The 25,639-nt window shown below is 45.3% G+C and overlaps 1 protein-coding gene across 2 annotated transcripts in view; it reads left to right on the forward strand.

Annotated features, from left to right (window-relative positions):
* The first annotated feature begins 5,081 nt into the window (after positions 1 to 5,081).
* Gna14 (G protein subunit alpha 14) overlaps positions 5,082 to 25,639 on the forward strand; it is a 159,553-nt gene continuing 138,995 nt past the window's right edge. Inside the window, exon 1 of one of the 2 annotated variants that reach the window (XM_031389847.1) lies at positions 5,082 to 6,471. In XM_031389847.1, coding sequence (XP_031245707.1) covers positions 6,348 to 6,471 — 124 coding nt within the window. In that variant the 5' untranslated portion in view covers positions 5,082 to 6,347. The remainder of the gene's footprint in view (positions 6,472 to 25,639) is intronic. The other variant, XM_031389851.1, reaches the window with a different exon arrangement.

A 25,639-nucleotide genomic window follows, 5' to 3' on the forward strand; every position in this document is an offset into this window, starting at 1 on the left:
TCCCATAGAAATAAAAACAGTGGTGTTTAAAGATCCATATACAAAGGCATGGGTAGAGACTGTTTCATTGGCCAAAACTAACCAAAAGTAAAGATGCTTTAAGGAGAACAAGCTGGATCATGGACACTCTCTCCCCAACATGGAACGATATGATGCTACAAACAAGAATCAATCGGAGACAGACAAGTTATTCTTGAATGAGGCAGAAGAAAAGAGATAACATACTGTCCTTCATGTAACAGCGTTCCTCTGTGTATGTTCTAATTTTAACAGCACAAGAGTGTATATAGGGTGTGTGTGTGTGTGTGTGTGTGTGTGTGTGTGTGTGAATGTATTAGGTTGTCAATATTTGTTTACTCAAGAGAAGAGTGGCAATGATTGTGAAGCAAGCAAAATTGAAAAGAACATTAGCAAGATAAAAACCTCCAGATTGTCTTCTTAAAGATTCCTATTTCTTAAGTTCTTTAAATCCTCAACTCTCATGAAAAGTCAGATCCCCAAGCCAAGGGATACCCACTCCTGCCTATTTACAGCCATGTGTGTCGGATGACAGCCTATTGTGTCCATTGTTCTTGCTCTCCCCATTGGACACACTGAATAAACAGTCTGCGAGCTTTCAACAGAGAATACTGTGGAGCAATACATTGACATGCCACGCCAATTGCCATAGCAAAATAGATGCTGTGCGCACCAGTTATTATTACCCTCATCTACACGGCCAGCAATAGTCCATCAGTCTTCCCCTGCTGAACTCAGATGATGACAGAGTGGGCCCCAGACTGAAGGGGAGAGAGTCAAGCTCTTTCAGAGAACACAGTGGACTTGAAAACTGAATGGAAGACTGGAAACACATCAGACTCGATAAAATGAATTGGAAAACCAGGAGTCATTCCCAGTCTGTGCCGGTTGTGGAGGAGCAAGACCACTGACACTGACCCTAAGGGTCACTGCTCACATATGCACTCAGGCCATCTCTGTGACCATCCCACACAGATACACTCATCTGGGGTGCGGATGGCAGGTGCTTCACTGTCATCTCTTTGTACCTTGACTCTTTTTTCTTTAAGGAAATACTGGTCATTCCCAGGAATGAGTCACAACTACAGCTGGAAAACTGACATAAAGCTTCAGTGCCACCAACTTTGTGAATGTCCACTGGGTCTCTCTTTTATGCTCTTTCTTCTAAGTGCTCTTTTTTCTTCAATTCAAAACACTTTGCTGGTATTCATCATACATGGTGTTGGGTTTCATCGTGACAATTTATTTTCAAATACATCATGTACTGTGGCCACATGTACTTCTCTCCTGTTCTGTCCCTTGGTACACATCCCCTCTTCCCTTTCTGGCAAGTCTTCCTTCCTCCTCCTCCTCCTCCTTTTCTTCCTATTCTTCTTCTTCTTCTTCTTCTTCTTCTTCTTCTTCTTCTTCTTCTTCTTCTTCTTCTTCTTCTTCTTCTTCTTCTTCTTCTTCTTCTCTTACACACACTCTTTCTCTCTCTGTTCATGTACATGTGTGTGTGCATGTACATGCAGATATTTAGGTATGCATAAGTTCTAGGACTCACAAATATGAGAAAATGTTCTATTTCTAGGTCAGGGTTTGGCTTATTTTGCTTAATATGGTGTTCTGCACTTACATCCATTTTTCTAGTAGACAACATACTTTTATTTTATGGGTAAATAAAAGTGTATATACATTCACATTTTACATATCTACCTGTTGGTAGACTCCTAAACTGATTGCATGCCCTGGCTGTTATGACTATATAGGAGTAAACATGAATGTGCAGTCTCTGTGGTACAGTGACTTAGAGTGCTCCAGGTGTATCCCTAGAAACACGATAGCTGGACCGCATAGTACTTCTTAAATTCTCAGGTAATATATTTCCCAAAGAGAACAGCATCTTTCCAGCTCTCTGATGTACCTTCCCTTATAACTCTGCATTACAACCAGGGGAGTCATTTTCTCTAAGGGGAGTGTGGGCAGCAACCATGTGCAGGCACTTTCTAAAGCAAGTGCTCATTTTCTCTGACTTCCACCTTCTCCATCTTCAAATTATCATCATCATCATCATCATTATGATGGTTTGCATATGTTTGGGCCAGGGAGTGGCACTATTAGGAGGTGTGGCCTTGTTGGAGTCAGTGTGTCACTGTGGATGTGGGCTTTAGACCCTCATCCTAGCTGCCTAGAAGTCAGTCTTCCACTAACAGCCTTTTGATGAAGATGTAGAGCTCTCAGCTCAGTTTGCATCATGCCTGCCTAGATGCTACCATTACCACCACCATCACTATCACCACCACCACCATCTTATACTACAAGTAGAATTATCTTAGATGATTTTCCCTCCCTTGGTTTCAGTTTTATGCATCCTGGCTAAGACTTGCTAGTATAAGACTAGCAGGTTAAGCCGGGCGGTGGTGGTGTACGCCTTTAATCCCAGCACTTGGGAGGCAGAGGCAGGCGGATTTCTGAGTTCGAGGCCACCCTGGTCTACAGAGTAAGTTCCAGGACAGCCAAGGCTACACAGAGGAAACCCTGTCTCGAAAAACAAAACAACAAAAAACAAAACAAAACAAAACAAAAGACTAGCAGGTTAAACAAGAAAAACTACCTGCGAGTAACATGAATTAGCAGATATAGACAGGTGTGTTAGGGTGGGATGAGATGGACACAGGCTTCCAATGAAGGAGTGGAGTGCCTTCTCAGAAGAGATGTGTTTGGAAAAGAAATGACCTAACTTTATGAGGTAAGAGATGGCATTCCTGGAAAGGGGGGACAAGGTGCACCAAAGCCTTCAGAGGACACAGCAGTACCTTTGTCTGCGATTCATTAGCAGGGCAGGCCAGGAAGCTAAGCTAAGGGAGACACACTATCTTTGGCTTCTGAAAAGCACTGTCATGGAGTGATGTTTCTTCTGGAAAACAGGATAGCGAGGTCTCAACTTTAATTCTTTCTGGTGGACCACAGCTTGGTACATCTTGTTACCAGACTCCCTGGTGCCTGGTATTAGGCTGGCAGGGACTCAGTGAGCATCCTGAGGACCAGTGCAGTTGTCTGACTTTGGAGACCAGCACTTGGCAGCCGAGATGGAGTCTGTGAGGAATGAGGTGCTACTACAGTAGATGGGAATGGTGAAGAGAAGTATTGTCCATTAGTAAGCACTTCCTTCAAAGCTAGCCTTTCCTGGAAAGATGTTTCAAATATCATGACATAAAATTATCCTGATCTCATGCCCTAGGACCGAGAGAAAATATGGGAAAGGGAAACAAATAAATGCAGAACTAGGAAACTAACTGCCTTGTGTTGTCTGCTGTATTGTTCTCAGGAGCTTTTGATGCCCCAAAATAAAGTTTAGATTTATTTTAATATCTTTAAAAATGCTTTATGTGTATGAGCATTTTGTCTACATGGATGTCTGCTCACCACATGTGTGCAGCACATGCAGAAGCAAGAAGAGGATGTTGGATTCCCTGGAACTGGAGTTTATGGTTGTGAGCCACCATGTGGGTGCTGGGAATCAAACCTGGGTCCTCTAGAAGAGCAGCCAGTGCTCTTAACTGCTGAGCCAGCTCTGTAGCCCCTTGTCTTTTTCTAAGTGTGAAAAATCATCAAAGAAACAATCGAATGTTAGAGTTGGGTGAGTCCCTTGCATGGATTCTAGTCCATTGCTCTGCTCACTTAAAGAAAGGACAACCTAAATATGATGGGAGAGGCTGTGAGTAACTCTATCACATAACTTAAAACCAGCCAGCCAGTTTTGACTCAAAGCAACTAACCTTCCTGCTATATATACTCTTAAAAATGCAAAGTGTGCATTCTCCCCATACCATTTCCATTGCACTGCTTAAATGTTTGCGCCTTGTCTTTTCTGCTGGATGTGTTTTGAAGATTCTCCCCAGTTTGTTGTTCTTCTGTAGTCATGAGTGAATGGTGGGAATACAGTGTAAGGAGTTCATTTGGAGTGTTCTTATACAAGCTAGGATGGTTATGCTACCATTGAATGGTGTGATTTTTTTTCCAGTGCTAGATGTTAAGTGCACAGAGAGCAAGTGTTTTACCATTGAGCTACATCCTCAGCCCTGAGGTAGATGGTGACACCACCATGATATATGCAGGCTGACATTCACTAAAACATCATAAAGGTGTTATTCATTGGGACATAATGTTACTCATAGATTACCTTAATGGATACATAATATTGTCCTACGTGGACAAAACATAGTTAATTTGGCTTATTTCCTGCTGTTGACATTTTACTCATTGAGTTTTTATTGTTAGCTGAAGATAGAAATCTTTGCCTATAAACCTGTGGGGCTTTTTCAGCACCATGTCCTATAGAAGGATTAGAGGTTTGATCAAAGTGAATGGGAACACTGAGGGCTTCCGGTAGCTACCGCCAAGTTCACCAGGGACGATTTTGTCATGATCTGTTTTGGAAGGCTAGTAACTGGAGACTGAACGGGTCAGTTATTCCAGTTAACTTGGAATTCAGGTTGGCTCTGGTTTTAATATCTATGGAAAACTAAAAACTGTGATTGAGGCGTTAGTTAGAGGAGCCAAGGGGTGGTGTTCTCAACACCTGTAGGAGCTAAGGGAAAAAGTGGGCAACAGATTGCAGAGAAAAAAAAAAATCCAGAAACTTTCCAGTAGAGGACACTGTTGTCGTCAATTTATGCTTGGAAGGACACTAAAATACAGGGTATTTTAAAGCCTGATTGGTCTGCACTTCTTAAACTGTAAAGTAAACAAGACTATGCAGCCAGATAGCACTAGCTGCCAAGTTCTTATATAATGACCACAGCGCCCCACTCCTGCTTCAATTGCTCTTCGCAGAGGAAGCATTAGCGTCTGATTCCGTAAGTGTGCACATGTCACATGCCAACTTGAATAGAAGAGTCTTTGCTGTGGTCCCGCAGGATCCCTTATCTGCACCTTAAAATCTGCACAGGCAAAATCAGCGAGGGTAATTTGCTTTGTGCCTTGCCACTTGAGTTGTCGAGGGTGCTTTCAGATTTCCCACATCTACTCGCAGAGTTCCAGGAGCTGTCCCGAGGCGGCAGTCTGGCTGCAGGGCTGGGCAGGGAACTGGCCAGGTGTGCCGAGAAGGTGCCAACTCCTTCTACAAAGCAGAGAAGTCTTTTCCATCATCAAATGCAAAGCAGCCAGCCGTTTTTTTCCACCCTCACCCCTTCAGTCCCCGGCCCCCTCATCCGGTGCCAGGAGGTAGGACAGGCTGGGAGGCGTTAACTAGCCCTCTGCTCTTTTGCCAGACCCCGGAGGCAGCTGCAGTTCCTACGCCAGCCAGCGGGCCCATCTGCACTAGGCAGGCAAGCTTCGAGCTGACCCACGGCTTGCTTGCGCTAAGCCCAAATTGAACTGTGGCATCCGGGAAGCGGAGGGAGCCAGTCTAGAAACCTCAAGTGTGAGCAGTGGAGAAGCAGGTGGGAAGAGAGGCCTGAGCCTAGCTGCTGGCATGCGGTGTGTGACCGGGCTGCAGACGAATGGCTCGGGTCTGCTAGTGCGCTGCCTCCACCCCTGGCACTGAGGTTGGGAGTTGACGAAACTCCCTCACCTGTCGGAACCCGGATCTGGCAGCGGGAAGGGGGCTGGCAGCCAGTGCCTGCTGGTTACAGCAAGCTTGGCAAGTGGCCCTGCCTGCACCAGGGCGCCACCGCCAAGGAGGCAGGTGTGAGTGAGACTGCTCTGCGCCCCAGCCTCTTGTTGCTCTCCTTTGTCCCCAGGCACCGTCGGCTTGGGGTAGGTCTTCAGGCAACTCCTGCAGACGCCTTGGCTGCAGGTTCGAGACGCCCCGCCTCCTCCTGTCACATAGAGCCATCAGTGCTGGAGGAACCTTCCATTCGCCAAAAGTCTAAGGGTTGAGTTTTTCGGAACTTTGCAAACAGGGACTTGGCCCTTTCTCTGCAAGCCACGCCACAGCTGCTGCTAGCCTGCGACACCCTACAGTCCCGGAGAGACCAGTCTTGCAGTGGCACCGACGCCCCAACTTTTGATTCGCGGTGTGCACTTGCCTACCTAGGTACCCAGCTACCGTGTCCGGGGACGCACGTCTTCTGCAGACAGCGCCACTCACACCGCCCAGCTCGCTCTTCTCTCCCTCCCAAGCGCGGGGTTGGGTGTCTGATCCCGGACCACACAAGCGCTCAGGACTCGCCGGACCTCGGAACTGCCTTCGAGAAAGCCTTCGCTCAGAAGGTCGGAGCCTCTTACTCCATACCACAGTCGGTTCAGGTGGTTTCCTCTTCAAACCCTGCGTCTGGCGAGGATAATCCGCACGGCCGGGCGTTAAGCTCCAGGTCCCCGTCGTTCCGTCGAGGTGGCAAGCCATGGCCGGCTGCTGCTGTCTATCCGCGGAGGAGAAAGAGTCGCAGCGCATCAGCGCGGAGATCGAAAGGCAGCTTCGCCGCGACAAGAAGGACGCGCGCCGCGAGCTCAAGCTGCTGTTGCTGGGTGAGTGGCCGCGTTTATCCAGCGCGCAGCTCTAGTGTTCGTGTTCGCGTCCCGGCCCCTTCCCGTCCCAACAAGCCTGCCCGGTGGCATGCTGAGTTTCTTCCAGGTCCCTTCAGGGCACGGGTCGTTTTGTACCTGGGGAGCTGGGCGACCTTCGATCGCAGACTCCCGATATCTCAGAGAAGGCCTGGGCTCTGCTCTTGGGCTCTTGTCAATTTTTCTCACCATCCCACCCCCCTCGCCCCCTTCCCTTGGCCCTGCCGGCTTTTGCCTTTGGGCTTCTAGCAGGCGGCTGCTGCGGAACCCCCAACTTAATCAAGTTGGCGGGTGGTGGAGAACTGAGGCAAGGATCTCAGTTTAGGTTCTGTTCTTGTTGAGCGACTGACTGCAGGCGCCACGTGCAGCATGCAGCATAGTTTTTACCTGCCAGGTAAGATCGTGTGGGAAGACTCTTTCCTCACCCTAGAGGAAACCCTAGAAACTGACAAACTTGAGAAAGGGGAAAAATAATAGCGAGAGCCTCGGAAGTGACCCCCCTACTGCTACTCTCTCTTCTGACACCAATGCCTTCTGCCGGTGACACCTGGAGCCCCCATCAAGAGAGCAGCTTAAGCCTCCTGTGGCCCACCTTAGTTTAACTTTCATGTCCCTGGCTACCTCTACCAGTGCCCCGTTAGGCTTTTAGAAGGCCTCTGCAGAAGTGTTATAAAAACAAAGAAGAGTTTAAAGCCTGATTCATTCCCCAAGGCAAGGATCTCTTTATTCGGCCAATCCATTGTTGGACACTGGCCCTTTTCTTTCACCCCATCCCCCAACCCCAAATAGCTGCACGTATTTCAACTCATTTCCTCCCGTCCTTCCAGACTGGAGTCCTCTCTTTTACTGGGTGTTTAATTATTTAATTAAGCAGTCACATTTGAAGATAAACTGAAGGAAAGACAGATTGCTCTGGAAAGGGCTTTTAGTCTGCTCTGCTTTCATACCTGGGCAAGGAAGCCCTCTACTATGTAACTGGCTACTGCTGAGTTTAAGGGGCCTCCTTTGGTTTTCATCAGACCTGCAAGTTCAAAGGGCTGACTACCCAGATTCCAGACTCCTGACTCTTCTCTAAGGCCAGAGGAAACTCTCTGCCAAAAGGACGCTTAGCTTACTATTAGGGTCTTAGCCAGTGAGGAGAGACCCAATTAGGGGAGTGGGCCCAAAGGGAAGCTCTTTGCCAAAGCTATAAAGGAGCTTGGGACAGTATCTTGGGGTCCACAGCTATACCTAAGAGGTCCCTAAAGTGGGTGGGGTGTGGGGGTGTGGATGGGAAGGAAGGGCCACTGTACACTCCTGGGGTCAGGGCTGCTCATCCAGACTTGGAAGAGGCCTAGGAACTCTAGCTGAACCCTGCAATCTGTCATCAAGTTCGGTTTGTTGAGTGGGGAGTATCGTGTTCACACTAAAGTGATTAACTATGCCTTCATTTGACTTCAGATAGATGCCGTCTCTTGTCGAAGGCAGACTAAACTCCTAGTTCACTCTGAAACATTTAGATTTGTGTGAAGTCTATTAGGACTAAGATCTGGATATAGGCGGGCCCCTTGTAAGGCAAATTATGTAACAAGCTGAGCCATAGTGTATTACTAATAAACCTATTTGACAGAGCTAGACATACGAAGTAGGGGAGGAATGCTTAAGGGCACGCCATTTGCTTTAAAAGTCGCATTTAGTCCAGGTAACTGGACCCTTAGGCCTTCTGAGCTCTTGTCCCACTTCTGACTCCCTAAAGTACTTCCTGTTCTCTTCTCCCAGCTGAGACTATCAATCACTACGGTTGACAATTTTCTTGTTCAAAGTAGTTTTTCCAAATTGTATGGAGCTACCAGAGCTTCGAGTGTGGGCTTAAAAACCCCGGTTCTTTCCATCTTTAGAGGGTTACAGTGTAGTCCAATTCTCAAGCTAAAGTAAGAGGCTGTGACTCACCAGATTTGGGAGCCAGGGGAGGATGCATGCTATTATGTCTGAAGTCACATGAGATAGAACTTTACCAGTTTCTGGAGTGTCTGGATTAGATCATTGGACGGTCACGTGTCTCAGATATAAAAGTCCCAGTTCGCAAATGGGACTTTGGGATCCTGTGTGGACTATGTTCCCAGAAGCCATGGGCTCTCACAATGATGTATGTTTCTGCAGCTAGGGGTTAAGGGTGTTTCTGAAGTGTACTGTGGAGCATCAGAGTCTGATCTGGGCTTTATAAAAGTGTAGGTCAGTGTCCAGTACTGAGGGATACAAGCTGTGGTCTGTTGTTACAGTTGGTAGTTGTAAGATTATTGGCAGGGTGCTTTCTTGCCAGGAGGAGATAAGGACAATAAAGGATACAGTTGAATTTAGTAGGAATCCCTTCTGATTGGACAAACCTGGACAAAACCAAATAGTCCTAACAACACTGGTGGGAAGGTGGTGACACCTGTCCTGTACACCAGCGGGGAGGGGGCGCTTGGATCTGCGCTCCCGAGTCCTGTACGTGGGAGTTCACCATTCCCCAGGCCACTGAAGTTGGAGTGGGAAAAGAATGGACAGTCCTCACAATGGCATCTCTGCCAGACTACAGATAAAATCCCAGGGTCTTGATGCAGAGGCTGGAGCTGGACCAAAAGGAGTGTGGCGTTCCTAAAGACAGATGCAGAGCCAAAGGCCATTTGGCGCAAGGAGAAACTGAAACTTCCATGTTAGCTATGGCTGCAGACAGGGTGACTGGTGAGCCCAGGTCAGCGAGCTCAAAAGGATGAACCCAGGCCAGAGATCTTGCAGGAACTCCTTGAGGAAGAAAGGACCTCCCACCCTCCCACCCCCAGCCCCATCCCACTAGCTTCCTGCTGGCCCAGTGACAGCAGCTGGAAAGCAGCCAGAGGGCTCTGTGCTGTGAGATCCAGGGGATGCCCTTTTGGAAAGAGGTGCCAGCAGCCTGGAATCCTGTCCTGAGTCTGGGTGGCACCTTTGCTAGTCTTGAGGCCTCAAGCCTAGGGGAAGAGAAGAGTCAAACTGGTGGGCACAAAGTAATCCATGGACTGAGGGCCCTGTAGCTTGACCCTGTGTGACTTCACTTCCCAATCAGAACCACTACTGGCTTTCCTAGTTCCCTGCAAGACAAGCCAGGGCCCCTCAGCTTGGACCCTGAGCTTGGCTGAGTTAGGGTGGTGGCTGATGTAGGGATCTAAAGAGTGACATTTGAGAATCGTCAAGGGCTCTATCCTTGACACTGTAATACCCCTTCCTAGCTCTGTTTGGGATCCTGGTCACAGTAAGACACCAAGGACTGGTCAAGCTCTGTCACAGACCATCACCATCACTGTTGCTTCAGCAGTCCCCAGCTGGGAGCCCGCTCTGCTGCCCTGGGTGCAGAGGAGCTTGAGAGCCCCACCCCTTTTTCCTCGCCTCCTTGCTTCTCACACCACCTGCCTTCAGCTAGGGTGCACGGTCTTGGGGCTTTGGCTTGCTCTCAGCTTAGGCTGCTCGGCTCGCCGCTTTCCACATACCCCTGTGATCCTGTGAAATGGTCCTTTCTGGAGACAGAACGGTGGCTTCCCGGTGGAATGGAAATATAGACTCGTGTTAAATATTAGCTGGTTTGATAGACCTTGTTCGCAGGATGTGAAATGTGAAGTCAGCACTCCCAGGCCCCACAAGTCACACTGACCCATTTTCCACTCTCCATCCGGGAGGGGCTGATGTGACTATTCAGTACCCAGGGTGGTCCCCAGCTTCCTACAGGGTAAGCCACATATTCAGGCCCCACCCTCACGGGTCACTCCTGGAGTGGGTGCTGCTGGCAATGGATTCATGGCCCTTTGCCTGGGCAGAGAAGATGAAGTTAATAGACACCGCATAGATCTTAGGGCACTTGGTGAACAGAAGTGGATAATTGTGAATCTAGAGGCCTGCACACTGGTCCCAAGTCCCCTTTATCAGAGGCCGTCTTGGTTGTCATTTGAGACACCAGGGCTAACTCACTGAGGAGAAAAGGTTCTCATGTAGAGATGCAGTTTTCTGTGCCGTGAGGAATAAAGCTTGTCAGTACAGCCGTGGTCTAGTACGGCCTGGGGGTTGCTGCCAGGGCTTCCCATTGGCTCTTCACTGTGCCAAAGTTTCTCTGGTTTACCTTCAGGTGACTACAGTCTGATAATGGTTGGCATGGCCTGTGGCTACCTTCTCGTGAGGCTTCTCCTGGGGAATCTAGGGCCTCCCTTCAGGCTCCTACTTTGGGGAATAGCCCACAGGCCAGCCTGTGGTTTTGCTGAGAGCTGGAAGGGAAGCCTAGGGCCACTAGGCAGTTGCATAATCCCAGGGCCTTCGAAGGATGATGCTTAGGTAGACTGGGTGGGCCTTGCTGGGGCTGCCTAGGAATCACTGCAAAAGAGTGGCTGGGGAGAGCTGCACCCAGCAGCTAGCTACTACATGCAGGCTTGGGTCACATAACTGAGAGCCCATAATTGGGTCCATGCTGAGCACCTCGCTAGACAACACCGATCCATAGGAAATCAGGCTCCCCTCTTTAAGAACGGGCTTAAACAGAGGCTCAAGGACAATTTTATTAGTTTAGAAAAGGAGAGGGGGAAAGAGAGAGCAGGGAAGAGGAGGAGGGAATGGGGTGGGAGGAGGAAGATTGGAAGGGAGGGAAGAAAAAAAACAGGCAGATAAACTATAAAACCTCAGCAGCTGCCTGGGGGTGGAGAGTGGAGGAAAGAAGAGGAAAAGACAATCTTGTTTGAGCTGGTGTGGAGGTCAGACATATGGTAAACAAGCAGCCACATGATGGGAAACATTTCTAGAAAAGAAACCCAACGGTTTAAGGAAGGCACACTCCAAAAAAGAAAGAAAAGACAAAGTTATGCTTCTCTGAGGAACTGTCTTTAGTGAGCTGACTTACAAGCTACGTAGGGATTCTGGGAAGAAAAAGTACAGTATCTCATCAAAGGACTAGTTATTCCACCTAGCTTCTTGGTATGGCTTAAGGTAGACTTGCTGTCTTAGTTAGGGTTTTACTGTGAAGAGACACCACGACCAAAGTTACTCTTATAAGGGACAATATTTAATTGAGGTTGGCTTACAGGATAAGAGGTTCAGTCCATTATCATCAAGGCAGGAGCATGGCAGCATCCAGGCAGGCATGGTGCAGGAGGAGCTGAGAGTTCTACATCTTCATCTGAAGGCTGCTAGTGGAAGACTGACTTCCAGGCAGCTAGGATGACAGTCTTAAAGTCCATTCCCATAGTGACATACCTATTCCAACAAGACTACATCTCCTAGTAGTGCCACTCCCTGGGCCAAGCATATACAAACCATGATACCTGGTCCCTTGGCCCAGTGAACTACCAGGCCCAATTGAAGCTTTAGGTCTCTATTCAGCTTGGAAATTCTATTCTCTTGACCAGGAATTTTTTTCTACTTTAACACCACATGGGAGGTGGGGGGTCTATAAGCATGACAGGATTACTCCATCTCATCCAAACAGAACACGTACCCTTCATGTGGGCACATACATGGGAGGCAGGTCCCAAGACAATGTCTCTGCATAATTGATTGTCTTTAAGGTGATTATTGCTGTAATGAAACACCATGACCTATTTCTATATCATTGTTCATCACTGGAGGAAGTCAGGACAGAAACTCAAATGTGTCAGGAATCTGGAAGAATAAGCTGATGAAGGGGCCATAGAGAGGTGCTGCTTACTGGTTTGCAACTCACAGCTTGCTCAGCTGCTTTCTTATAAAACCCTGGACCATCAGCCTAGGGATAGCACCACCCACAATGAGCTTGGCCCTCCTCTATCAATTATTAATTAAGAAAATGCCCTACAGGCTTGCATATGGAAACTCCCTCCTCTCCAGCGTCAGGTTGACAGAAAACTACCTACTGCAGCAATAGTGGTTTTTTTTTCTGTTCTGTATTTTCTAATCTTTGTGGAATGTATATGAATTTCATAGCAATAGGTTTGTGTGAAGAAGTAAAACAACACCAGCACTGACAGGTAGTGTTGTCAGTGTAGCAAGCTTCACTTCCGACAATAGCAGCTGAATGAAGGAATTGTAGTCTTTCTTTGATTTTAGTTCCATGAGGCTTGGTGAAGTGTGGCTAACTAACTGAGGTGTTTCCAGTCACCGGGACTGCTAAACTTGGATGTAGACTTCATCTGGGAACGGTCTGGGAGGAAGGGAAATGTGGTATTTAATTTGTCGATTGCATTCTTCTGGAGGAGCCGCCATGATAAAATACTACAAGTTGGGAGCCTTAAGTCATGGGAATTGATTTTTCTCCCAGGTCTGAAGCTGGAGTCCACAGATCAAGGTGCTGACAGGTTTGTTTAATCTTGAGGCTTTGGCTTGCAGACAGGAGCCTTGCTGTGTCCTCCTTTGGCCTTTCTACCATGAGTGTTCATTCTTGGTACTTTTTCTTCCTCATGCAGGGAGTCCAGTCCTGTTGAATTGACTTTAAAGATATATATATATATATATATATATATATATATATATATATACACACATATATATATGTATGTATATATACATATATATATGTATGTATATATACATATATATATATGTATGTATATATACATACATATATATCATGTCTTTAAAGACATTCCTTCCAAGTACAGTTATTCTCCAAAGTATTGGTGGTTGAGACTTCAAGAAATAAGTGTTGTCAGGAGGGTACAATTCAGCCCATAATGTCAGCAGTGTTGGGAAGACATCAATCACAGGGGCCATCACCTGTGAATTCCCTTCTTGGTGCTTCACTCAGGTAAAGCTATCCTTGACTGCAGCCAGTCTTATTTCAAAACAAGTCAGAATGAAGCTGAGTGAGTGGCTTTATTAAATAGAGACACTGGGTAATACACAGTTCAGATGGAAGTTCGGAAGGAGGATGATGTCACGTTGACTTTTTCTTTTTGCTATGATGAAATCGTCTGAAAACAGTATCTTATGCAAAGAAGGGTTCACTTTGTCCCACAGTTCCGTTGTGGGTGAAAGTCCTGGCAGCAGGATCTTGAGGCAGCTGGTCACATTGTATCCACTGTCAAGTACCCCAGTGACATTGTCTGTGCTCAGGCCGCCTGGCTCTTTGTATTAGGTCTCTAAGACACAAGCATGAGAATAGAGCCACAATCCTTAAAGTGGGTCTTCCCTCATCAATTGACCTACTTAATGCCGCAGAGACCAACCTAATCTAAATAACTCCCCAAAGATGTTCTGGATCCTGTTAAATTGATATTAAATACGAATGAATCACCACAATAGGTCTTAAGAAAAAGGACACTGTACAACTCAAACATGGGTAACTTAACAACTAGGTTTAAGCAAACTTTAAAAATGAAGGAGATAAATGTGAGTTGGTTTATTTATTTCTCTTAACAGTTTTCCTAGCTGGGGGGGGGGCGGGAATGGAGGCTTACAGCTATAGTCCCACGAGGAAGCTGGAGGCAGAAGAATCAATATTGGAAGCTCTATAGGAAGCTGGAGGCTAGAACAGGCCACAGGGACCCTGTCTTAAAATCAAATTAAATTACATTCATAAATCAAGAATAAATTCTTGTTGTTAATGATGGTGGCTTTGCAAGGCCTATTGCTTGGGTTTAAGGATGAGAGATGCTGACGTGCAAGGCTTGAACATTCTGGTCCCAGCCCTAAGTAGTAAAATCCTTGTCCAAGCTGTCATTAGGAAGGGCGACGCTATCTCTGTAGGAAACTCTGATGTTATCGGTTGTGTTGACGGCCTGGAATCTTGGCCAGCAGAAATACAAACCAGATTACAGAATGAGAAGCTTCCCTCCTGTGTCCCCCTAACTCCCCACGCCTTTCTGTTCTGCCCCAGTAACAGTGTGGGAGTCAGAAATGGAGTTTTCATTTCGACCTCTGCTTCCAAACACTGCCTCTACCATTTCTTGCCTGTGAACATGATCCTTTCATCTTTGCCTGACACATTGTGTGCCTTGAACTCTTGTTGACCCATTTTTTTCCCTCTTTGGAACTTTTCAGACACCCAGGAGGTATCGTCGCCCATTTTAGCGAACCAGTTTCTGGCTGTGCGGTGGTTTCTTTAAATTTTACCAATTAGCAGTTTAACAGAGATATTTTGCTTTGTGTTTCTTTCAGAGTTTCCTAGACTTTACATTGATATTGGTCACTTTTCCTAGTTATAATAAATAACAAAAGTCTGGGTCCAAACAGGCATTACTGGATCAGGTAAAACAAAATCTCCTCTTAAAACTGATTGTGGGGTCGCTGGGTGGGTGAGTCCTAGGGGTAATGCTGCTGGATACTTTCTTTGTAAAGGCAACAGAATTTCCTGAAAAAAGAAAAGAAACTTCATAGCAAACACTTCCTCATGGTTTAGTCCCACCCCTTCTCCACCAGAGTGCCAGGCCTGGTGCTCAGAGTGAGGAGCCTTTTCTCAAGGAACGGGATGGATGGAAAGATTGTCTCAAAAGCTTAATGGCAACCCTGACATGGAGGCACGGGGGGTGGGGTGGGGTGGGAAAGAGCAGGGGTCACATTGGAGGGGCTTTATAAAGCAGGGACCGTGAGATGGTAGTGGCACACTGTTCACAGGCTAGGGTTTGCATGGTCCACAGGCCAGGGGGAGAGGAAGACAAGCTCTCCTGCTAAAAACGGATTGTGAGGACAGTGACTGACTGATATTCTCAGGGTCTGGGATAAAGTGCATGAGCCTTTGGGCAGGATTTCACTGACTTTTTGTGATTTACATCTTACCGTAAAATAGATCTTAATATAAAGATGATTAATATCTTTAGCCAAAATATACTTTGGAACACTGTATATCTTTCTCTGCGGCTGCAATGAATAAGCCCTAACTACCAGATAGATGATCTGTTACATCCATAATGCAGCAGACCCTGGGGATTTCTTAAGAGGCAAGGGAAGGTACCCATTTTCTGTTTTGTCTGTCTGTCCAGGACGGCCTTTTGACTTTTCCCTCTGTACTTTTCAAGACAGCACTTTTGCGGTATTTTACATGTAGTGACACTTACCAGCTCTAAGTGTATAGATGGCAAACATGAGAATTTTATAAACACAGGCATAGACATGATCTAGAACATCTCACCCTAAAAATCCCCCATGTCCCTTTGTGAAGGGGTTATTCTCCTCCCCCAAATCATAGTTTTCTATGAGAATATTTTTTACTATCTGAAAAACACAAGACTAAGAATTTAAGGAGCCTTAGTGGGTAAGAGCATTTATTGTGTAAGCAAGAAGATCTGAGTTCAAATCAGAGCGCCTGCATAAGAAACTAGGCATGGCTGCATGCACCTGTGACCTCAGTGTAGTGGGGCAAAGACGGGTGGATCCTGAGAGCTCATCAGCTCGACAGCCTAGCTCCAACAGTGAGATTCAGGTTCACTGGAAGACCCTGTCTCAAAAATAAAGTGGAGAATGATAGAAGAAGATATTTGATATTCCTCTGGGGTCTCCATGTGCATGCATCTGCACCAACATATGTACCTATACTACACACACATACACAAATACACTCACACACACATACCACACACACATACTCTCACACACCGCATACACATACCACATACACATTCACATACACATACACACCACACACATACCACAAACACACACACTCATACATACATACTACATACACACAAACACACATACATACACTCATACATACACCATACACACACCATAAACACACACACATACTCACACACTCACATACATACCACATACACAAACACACATACACACACTCACACACACATCACACATATACCACATACAAACATGAATACACACACCACAAACACACACATTCACACACATATACTCACACAATCCACACACACACCACAAACACACACGCACACACTCAGACACTCACATATACTGCAAACACACACACTTACACACCACAAACACAGACACTCACACACACACCACAAACATACATACTCACACATACACACACACCACAAACACACACACACACACTCATGAACACACAGAATTTACACACTACTCAGGTCTATCCTTTTCCTAATTTGCTTGCTGTATACCTTATGCCTCTTTTTCTTCTCATTATTTGCGTATTTTCTCCAGAGAGTGTTATATGCACTTTTCCTCTAACTACATCCATGAATTGTTCCTAAGATCCAACATGAGCACAGTCCATTTGTGAACCTTTGGTGAGTTTAACCATGGTAGGATATTTGTGTCCAGCCTGTTTCTCATATCCTAGATTTGTCAATCAGTCCAAGTATGTCCCAAGTGGCATGGTCCTCCCAAGCCAGGGTTCAATGTCAGCAGAGAGATCATGTCTGATTCTCATTGCTTTTCGTTTCTTTAACTGGAATATTTTACAGGCTCTCATGGCATTGAATCTTTGAAGAACACACTTCTCTCTCTCCCCTTCAAACCATGCATTTAAGCTTTATCTGATTCTTTTATGACTATAGTCCAACTAGACATTCTTGGCTGGAATGCCACATAAGTGTTGTGTCTCAACAGTGAGGTGTTCCAGGATCAGCTTGTATGCACTTTGTTAGCTACTAGCTACTTCCACAAGGACTTTGACCACTGATAGTGAAGAACCTCCCCTTAGTTTTAAGGTTTGAGACAAAAAAACATCAACTCTTTCAGTCTGTCAATCCCCAATACCAAAGTCCTACAGAGTTAAGTTTAAACCATGCCAAAGTCCTACAGAGTTAAGTTTAAACCATGCCACAGAGTTAAGTTTTAAACTATGCCATTAGGAGATGCAAGTTTCGAGGTTGTAATACATCTTAAACTGTGAGTAGATACAAAATAAGAAGGACTATCAGTGAAGCTTGGAGAAAGGCAACAAAATAATGCTCTCATTCTCAACGCTCCCACTACCTTAGAATATACTTTTCTGGCTGGGGCGAGGGCTCAGAGGGAGAAGGTTCAGTGGTAGAAGCAAGCACGAGCACATGAGTGTGAATCCACAGAGCCCATGTAGAGGTGGGGGTGGCCATGCACATGTCTATTGTTCTAGCACTCTTATAGTATGGAAGAGGCAGAAGAATTTGTAAAGCTTGGCAGCCAGGTAGGCTGGCAAGCTGTGAACAAGAGATTCTGCTTCAAACAAGGTGCAAGATGAGAGCAGCTAGTTGCTGTTCTCTGATCTCCTGTGTGCACCATGGTGTGCAACGTGCCTGTACTCACATACTCACATCATGCAAGCACACACAAACACACGACATACAAGCAAGCAAGAGCGTGCACACACACACACACACACACACCAGTTTTGAAAGATGCTAATCTACATAATAGTTTTCTTTAATCTGTATCCATGATATCTCCTCAATCGCACACACACACAAAAACCCAAGCAAACAAAAAACTATTGTACAAATTCCTCTCTGTAACACGCAGTGGGATGGGCAAGCAGGGAAAAGGGATTCTAGGAATCTCTGTAGCAAACATACTGTGCTCTAAAGATGATGGTGGAATTCAGCCTCACAGAATTAAACCCAGATTTGACAAATGAAGATTGGCAAAGGGCACTAGCCAGGATGGTTGGTGAGGATGATCCTTCTCAGCCACTACCATCCTTCTGGAGTGACAGAGTACTCTGGTTTGACTTCCTTCCTCTATGGGAGGGAAGGCAGGGGTGCACCTCTGACAGGGTTCTCCCTGGAACCACCAATCCTGGCCATGGGATATTTACTACAGACTTGGCAGTCACCAGTGTACACACTCCTAGACGGGTTCCTATGAGCCAGGTGGCCTTGACTGTGCACACTGTCAGTGGAAAGAGGCATGCGGTGGGAATTTGAGGACTCTGAGGTCAGAAGATGTAATGGCTGCTGCTACTGGAGCCCTGACTTTCATGATGGTGGCTGGCTGCCCGCTGATGTGTAAATTCACAGTGCTGGCCAGGGTTCTTGCTTGCAGATCATTTCAACAGAAGAATAATCTACTAAGAGGAAAGTAGAAAACTGGGAGTTGATGAAAATTGGATAGCAGACTCAGCAAAATGGCAGGCTCCAAGATAACCTTGACACAGAGAGCCCTGGCATCAGCCCAGCGTGCCACCAACAGCCAGGTGGCTCTGCACAAGACCTGAAGCTGCTACTAGTGCTGCACTGGACACTTAGGCTCCCCAGCAGCTCGGCGCATCGCCTGTGGTAGTTTCTGTAGCCTTGTATCTTTGTATCATTTTTCCAAAGTATAGGCCATCTGATTGGAGCCAACCACAAGGTTGTTGGTGGTGTCCTTGATGATTAGGGCATGTTTTTTGGAGCCAGCCTTGCTGGGCTTAAGATCTAGTTTCTATATGTTATATAGCATCCTTGAATTAATCTAACTTCCTCATCCATTAACTGTGAATAGCAAACACACTGAGTGGATGATATTATGAATAATTCAACAGAATGAGTCACTACTTTTGTGATGTTTATCACCTGGCTCATAGTCAGTGTGCTATTTACTTCCAGTACTGGTTGGCCAGAGGTGATAGCACATGCCGTTAATCTAAGCACTTGAAAGGAAGATACAGGCAGATCTCTGTGAGCTCAAGCCCAGACTGGTTAACATATTGAAATCCAGGCCACCACACCTACACAATGAGACCCCATCTCCAACTAAACAAAATAAAACTTTCAGCGCTGGTTGAATAACCGTGTGCTGGTCTTGAGCTTCTACCATACAAAGAGGCCTGGGATGCTGTCTATCATTTTTGGAATTTCCCTCCTCCCACCAATAATGGGTGCTCAGATGCCAGGCAGCCCCAAATGACAAAGGTCCAAAGCAAAGATGTGAGGCTTTCATAAAGGAAGAAGGAAGTCTAAGTGGGTTGGTAAATGCAAACCGAAAGAAAAATCTGATAGAAACCTTCAGACAACGGAAGCAGAGGACGGGAAGGAAGCAGATGTGTTCAAATCTGAAGGCATAGTTAACAGTGTGCAGTCATTTCTGGTGCTTCTTTTTTACTGTGTGTTTATTTTATAGGGATATAAACATGTCACACATACATCCTGTTGTCCCAGGAAGCTCGCACAAGCCATTGGCCAGCCCTGTCTCTGGCACTAACATCTTCCCTAAGTTTCTGAAGCTGTGGATCCAGGCTATTACAGCCCTCCTGGATCTCTGCGGTGTCCCCTGACTCTGCTGTCCATATTTGCCTTCCATGGTCCATCTGCAACTTAGATCATATCACACCGATGCAATCCAAAGTCTTAGAGTAAGTTCCCAAAGTCTTTCAGAATGCAAATAGCATGGATTTTTCTTTCTCTGGCTCACCATCCTCAGGCCAAGGTTCACCTACTTTCTGGTTTTGAAAACAGCCTAGTTTTTGTTGCTGTTTGCCTCTGACTCTCTGAGCTTGCTTCTTTTTTCTGCCTGGAGCATTCGTCTCTGTTTCCCACTCCCACTCTCCTGTCTTGACTGTATCTTTTTTATCTTCACATCTCTGCTCAAAGTTCATCCCTCAGCAGGGCCGGTCCTTGTCAGCAGCCTTTGCAGCCTTAGCTCCTAGTCGCTTGGTTCCATTACCCAGTTCAGTTGTGTTGTAGTGTCCATCTTGAAACAGGCCCACAGTTCCTTCACCCACTAACTAGACTACAAACTCCTGAGACCAGGGCTATGCTGTCCTGTCTCTGAATGCTTCCTGCCAGGACCACATGGGCACAGACAAGCTGGAACAACTCTCTGCACATCAGAGCCTGTACAAACCATTGACTATAACATATCAAATATTTCTCAAGGACTTCTTGTTAATATGTCTAGGGTACTGGTTGATTTTTGTCAACTTGACACAAACCTAGACATATCCCTAGGAAGAGGGAATTTTTTTTTAAAGATTTATTTATTTATTTTATGTGTATGAGTACACTATAGCTGTACAGATGGCTGTGAGCCATCATCATGTGGCTGCTGGGAAGTGAACTCAGGATGGCCCCCCTCACTCCGACCCCACTCACTCCAGCATAATACACTGTAGCTGTCATCAGACGCACCAGAAGAGGGTGTCAGATCTCATTACAGGTGGTCATGAGCCACCATGTGGTTGCTGGGATCCGAACTCAGGACCTTTGGAAGGGCAGTCAGTGCTCTTACCTGCTGAGCCATCTCGCCAGCCTGGAAGGGGGAATCTTAATTGAGAAAACGCCTCCATTAAGATTGGTCTGTAGGCAAGTCTATGGAGCATCGTCTTTATGAATGATCAATGTGGGAGGGCCCAGATTACTGTGGTGTTGGATTGTAGGAGAAAGCAGAGTAAGTAAGTCATGAGAGCAAGGCAGGAAGCTGCCCTCCCCCGTGGCTTCTCCATCTGCTCTTGTCTATAGCTTCCTGCCCTGCTTGAGTTCCTGCTCTGACTTCATTCAGGGATAGACCGTTCCCTGGAAGCACAAGACGAAATAACTCCTTTCCTCCCCAAGTTGCTTTTGGTCATAATGTTTACCACAGCAATGGAAACCCAGAGGCACCCCATTTTACAAACAGAAAAATCAAATCTCCTAACTGTTAAGAATTTTGTTGCTTGATAACAAAACTAGAACACAAATCTAGTAAGTTGGTCTTATTTTCCGTGTTTTTTTCCCTAAATACTTTTTTTCTTAAAAAAAGAAAATTGAAAGGTATCAAAGAATAGTAGTCCAGGTTGACACTTTCTGGAGTGTGAACACAAGAGGCGCTTCCTATGCGCATGGTCCCTGCTAGCACTTACTGTTAATCACAGTGAGACAAGTGATTTTAATGATGGGATAACCAATCAGGTTCCAATACACAAAAAGTATATTTAAGAAACGTATAGAGGGAGATTGCTGGCATGGAAGTTAATTTCTTATGTCTACTTTTCCCTATGTATACCTGCTCACAGATTTTTTTGGGTGAGGTCAAGTTGACATACATTCAGGTACAGACAGCCAGAAGTTTCTGGGCCAGAGGAGCCAGATTTCTCTGTTACCATCTCCCTTCCTTGGGCTTATGAACTCCATTACAAAAAGGATCGATACAAAGGGGACTAAGCAGTATTCTTGGAATTTGGCAGGGAGAGGCAATTAGCAGTGAAAGGGACTGGGAAATGATAAGACTAGAAATTGAGGGCTAGAGCCAGGAAAAGAATTTGCCTAGTTTGTGACCCTGTTCTTAATGGAAATTGTTTTGCTTTCCTGGAGAACTCAGGGCTCGGGAGCATTTAAATGCGTAGTGAACCCATGGCCCCCTCTACTTCCCATCCCGCTGCCTGCTGGAGCAAGAGGGCCAACAGCTTGTTGTTTCTGCTGCTGGTGTTCCTTCATAGAGAAAAGTAAGCAAAATCCACTGGGAATGCAGACACTAATTACCGAATGGTGATGAACATTCTGAGAAGCATCCTTAGGTATTTACCAAAAAATGGCATGGGATAGCCTGCTCTATGGTAGGTTGTATGGTACAGCCTGTGGCTTCTCAGCTATGAATCTATATGGTATGCCACTACACTGAATATAACAGCAGCATTTGTGGATCTAAACTTATTTCAAATAGATAAAGTTGAACAGGCATCAACAACAGGAACTTCTTAGCTCCATTATAAACACATAGGGCCAATGTTACACAGCAAGCCTGGTTGTGACTGAGAGACGTTGCTATGTGTCTCATGGGGGTATAGAACTATGAGATAAATCATCATTTGTTTAAGCTCCAAAGACTTAAGTTGATGATGTGTATAGGAAAAGAGACCGAGAATTGGTTTAGGACCACAAGTAAGACATTGTCTCTGAACCTAGAGCCACCCTTCACCTGTAAGATGAAATGTAACCTCATAAGTTTTACCAGTTCTACGAACATGTTTTCTACGGGCAAGTAGTCCTCCACTTGTGACTCACCAGGGCTGCAGTGCCAGCATCAGCACCTTCTGGGTCTTTGGTGGGAGTGCCAACATGCAGTCTCCATTGTGGCTCTTTGAATCAACTTGAGGCCTGAAGCCAGCAATCCATATATTAATAAGCCCTCTGTGTGATCCCAATACCTGCTCAAGCTTATTTTAAATCCTCAGTCTGCATCTTGTGAGTTGGCCAGCCTGTATTGGTCACTGGAACTCCAAAGTCAATATTTCTATAGACATCCCAGAAGCACCAGGAATTGATCTGCCCGAGGGATCAACTGTCTTGAAGTTGAAGCATTCTGCCCTTCACTCTCTTGATAAATGGGCCTTGGAATCAGAGTGGGACACTTTGCTGTGTTTTGTTTTCGAACACAGAGACCTCACTAAATCATCTAGGCTCTCCTCAAACTCATGACCTTCTTGATTCTGCCTCCCAAGTTGGGACTATGGGTCAATGCCACTGAATTACATGAGATGGGCAATCTATGGGACTTTTTTTGCATTTGTCCAGCTGCCAGGCAATGACCAAGAAGAAAGGGCAAGCACATGCACATGTTTTTATATTTGTTCCACTGAAGCACTCATATTTATATGGGTACTGACATTTTGACATATGTCCAAAAAGTTGTAATCTCATAATCTACAATGGCTTTTATAACACATAGACATTAAATAGTTTTTTTCCTAGAATGAATTAGTGATGCCAAGGAAGCATATTCTAGAATGATTAAGATCTACCTATCATCTATCTATCTTCTCTCTGAAAACATGGAATATTGGTTGGTTATTTCTTTGCATAGAATCATGCTTTTCTCAAAATGTAGGTGTAACTTGTCTTATTCTGTATGATTTTTAGTGAATGCAGTGAGAAGGTAAGATTCATTTACTTGAAAGGCCTCTTCTGCATTGCCATGTTGATCACCATCATATGACTCAGACACTTCCAGGGTAATGCTCCCTGCAGCCTGCCAAGCATAAGGCCTAGAGGAATTCACTTATCAGGGCTTTTGAATTTGTTTCCCAATTCCCATGGAATTGGGAATGTAAGCTTATTAATTGTACCACTAACCAGAATCAGATAAATAAAGGTGATAAAGCAGAAGCATCATCTAATCTTTACAGGTTGTGAGAGAGTGCCCCTCAGAATGCCCAGGCAGGGCTGCATACCCAGAACAGCCTAGACACTGACTACCTAGACACTAGGAAGGATTTGGAGGAGAGAGGAGACGACAAAGGGCTAGGCGGCCGCTAGTGACTGAGAATCAAAGCCCAGATGAGTAGCCCTGATTCTACCCCTCCTTTATTGAGGTTTCCATCTTCATGCTGAATTTCTTGGTTTCTGTGACAGCATTGATTCTAAGTCATGCTCTTGCTTGAGACTAGCCTTTCAGGAAGACAAACAGCATCATAAGGAAGGACACATAAATGCCCAGGCACTTCAAACTCAAAAATGGTGTTTTGAATAGATAGAGCGCAAGATGAATTTCTTTTCTTTCCTTTTTTTTTTTTTTTGTTTTCTCTAACCAGATAATACAAATATAAAAACAGCAAAATCACTCTGATATTGATATAGGATTTGATTTGATTAGCTCTTTCTTGTGCTAGAATTAGATTAGAAAATAGGCTATTGTATTCCTGCCATCAGCCTGCTGGGATCTACTTCAAGTGCTCTTATCACATAGGACCTGAAAGAGTTGCTTTGTGGAATAGTTTGGCATATAAAGAAGACTCTACAACAGGAGAAACCACATGTACACATTCTAATACATGCTGTTCTTCAGAATCTAGACAACTATGGAGGAGTCATATCCAGGCAGAGGAGGAGTCTAGGAAAAGCTTCATATGAGATCTTGAACTCTACATGGAGGACAATGCTGATCCCTGGGCCCTGAGCCCCCACCATCGCTGAGCTTAAACACTGCTGTATACATGTATATGTATATGATGTATATATAAACACACATGTAAATAATATTAATATATACTACATGTAATACTATGGATACATACACACTAGTGTATGCACTATATATATTATGTGTTTATATGTCTACATAGTGTATATAATGTATATAGTATACACATATAGTATATATACTGTATATGCACATGTATATATAGTATATATGTGTGTATGTATGTATATAAAACACATATATTTCTTTCTTTCTTTCTTTTTTTTTTTTTTTTTTTTTTTTTTTTTTGAGCCAGGGTTTCTCTGTGTAGCCCTGGCTGTCCTGGAACTCACTCTGTAGACCAGGCTGGCCTCAAACTCAGAAATCCGCCTGCCTCTGCCTCCCAAGTGCTGGGATTAAAGGCATGTGCCACCACCATCTGGCCTATTTTTCTAAACTGGTTTGTATGAAATCCCTCCTGAGCAATGTGAAGAATTCACGCCTGAAGCTGGAGATTTCTGTGGTCTCAGATGACCTGAGCTAGCCCTTGAAGATGGGACAATCAGAAAACTGAAGATATTTTACATGTATACTATTTTTACAATTGCTCATTTTGCATATTTATTTATGCTTAATTGAACCCAACCCCTTAGAAATAACCCCTTAGAAATGTATTTTCTGTGTTTCCATAGATATTTTCCCTGGTGACTATATGTGGAAGACTTCGATGTGTAACTAGAATTGTAGTTGAGAATTTTTTCTAAGTCATCTGTTGCTTTAGTCTAAATAACTTACTCAAACCAGAATCCATTGTTTTCTGTAACACTGACAGTAAGGTTTATGCTGCCATTATGCTAGGCATCATGAATGAATGAGACCTTCTATTCCTCCTCATGTGTATTGGAGATGCTACTGTTGTATTCCTATCCATTCAACAGATGAGGAAACTGAGGCCCTGGGACCAAGCTCAATGCTCACGGTAAAACTGGGGTTTGAACTCATATGGCTTGACTTCAGAGCCCTGATCTTGGTCATGGTCTTGTTTCTGTCTCCCAAGGCGAACATCTCAACACGGTCTAGTCAAGGAGCTAATCTCTGCTGTGCCCCTTGCTGCTGTCTCAGACTGCCTTCCCCTCCCGCTTGTCTCTCTGTGTTGTTTCCACCCCAGACTGCATTTCGGTCTATAGCTTCCAGTCAGAGTAGCCTATTAGAGACACAGGTGCCATTGCTGTTTTCCTGAGACAGACCTTTCTGTCTCCTTACTACCCATGGCCACGAACATGGAGCTGCATATATCTCTGGAGACCTTCTATCTCTCCTCTGATGGCCCCTCCTCCATTGTCCCCAGGATAACTTAGCTTTGGCTTTAGAACCTCTGGTGGGACTTTTAAACCCTTTCTCCTCTCCCAGAATAACC

The sequence above is a fragment of the Mastomys coucha genome, unplaced genomic scaffold (assembly GCF_008632895.1).
Source record: "Mastomys coucha isolate ucsf_1 unplaced genomic scaffold, UCSF_Mcou_1 pScaffold21, whole genome shotgun sequence".
Lineage (NCBI taxonomy): Eukaryota > Metazoa > Chordata > Mammalia > Rodentia > Muridae > Mastomys > Mastomys coucha.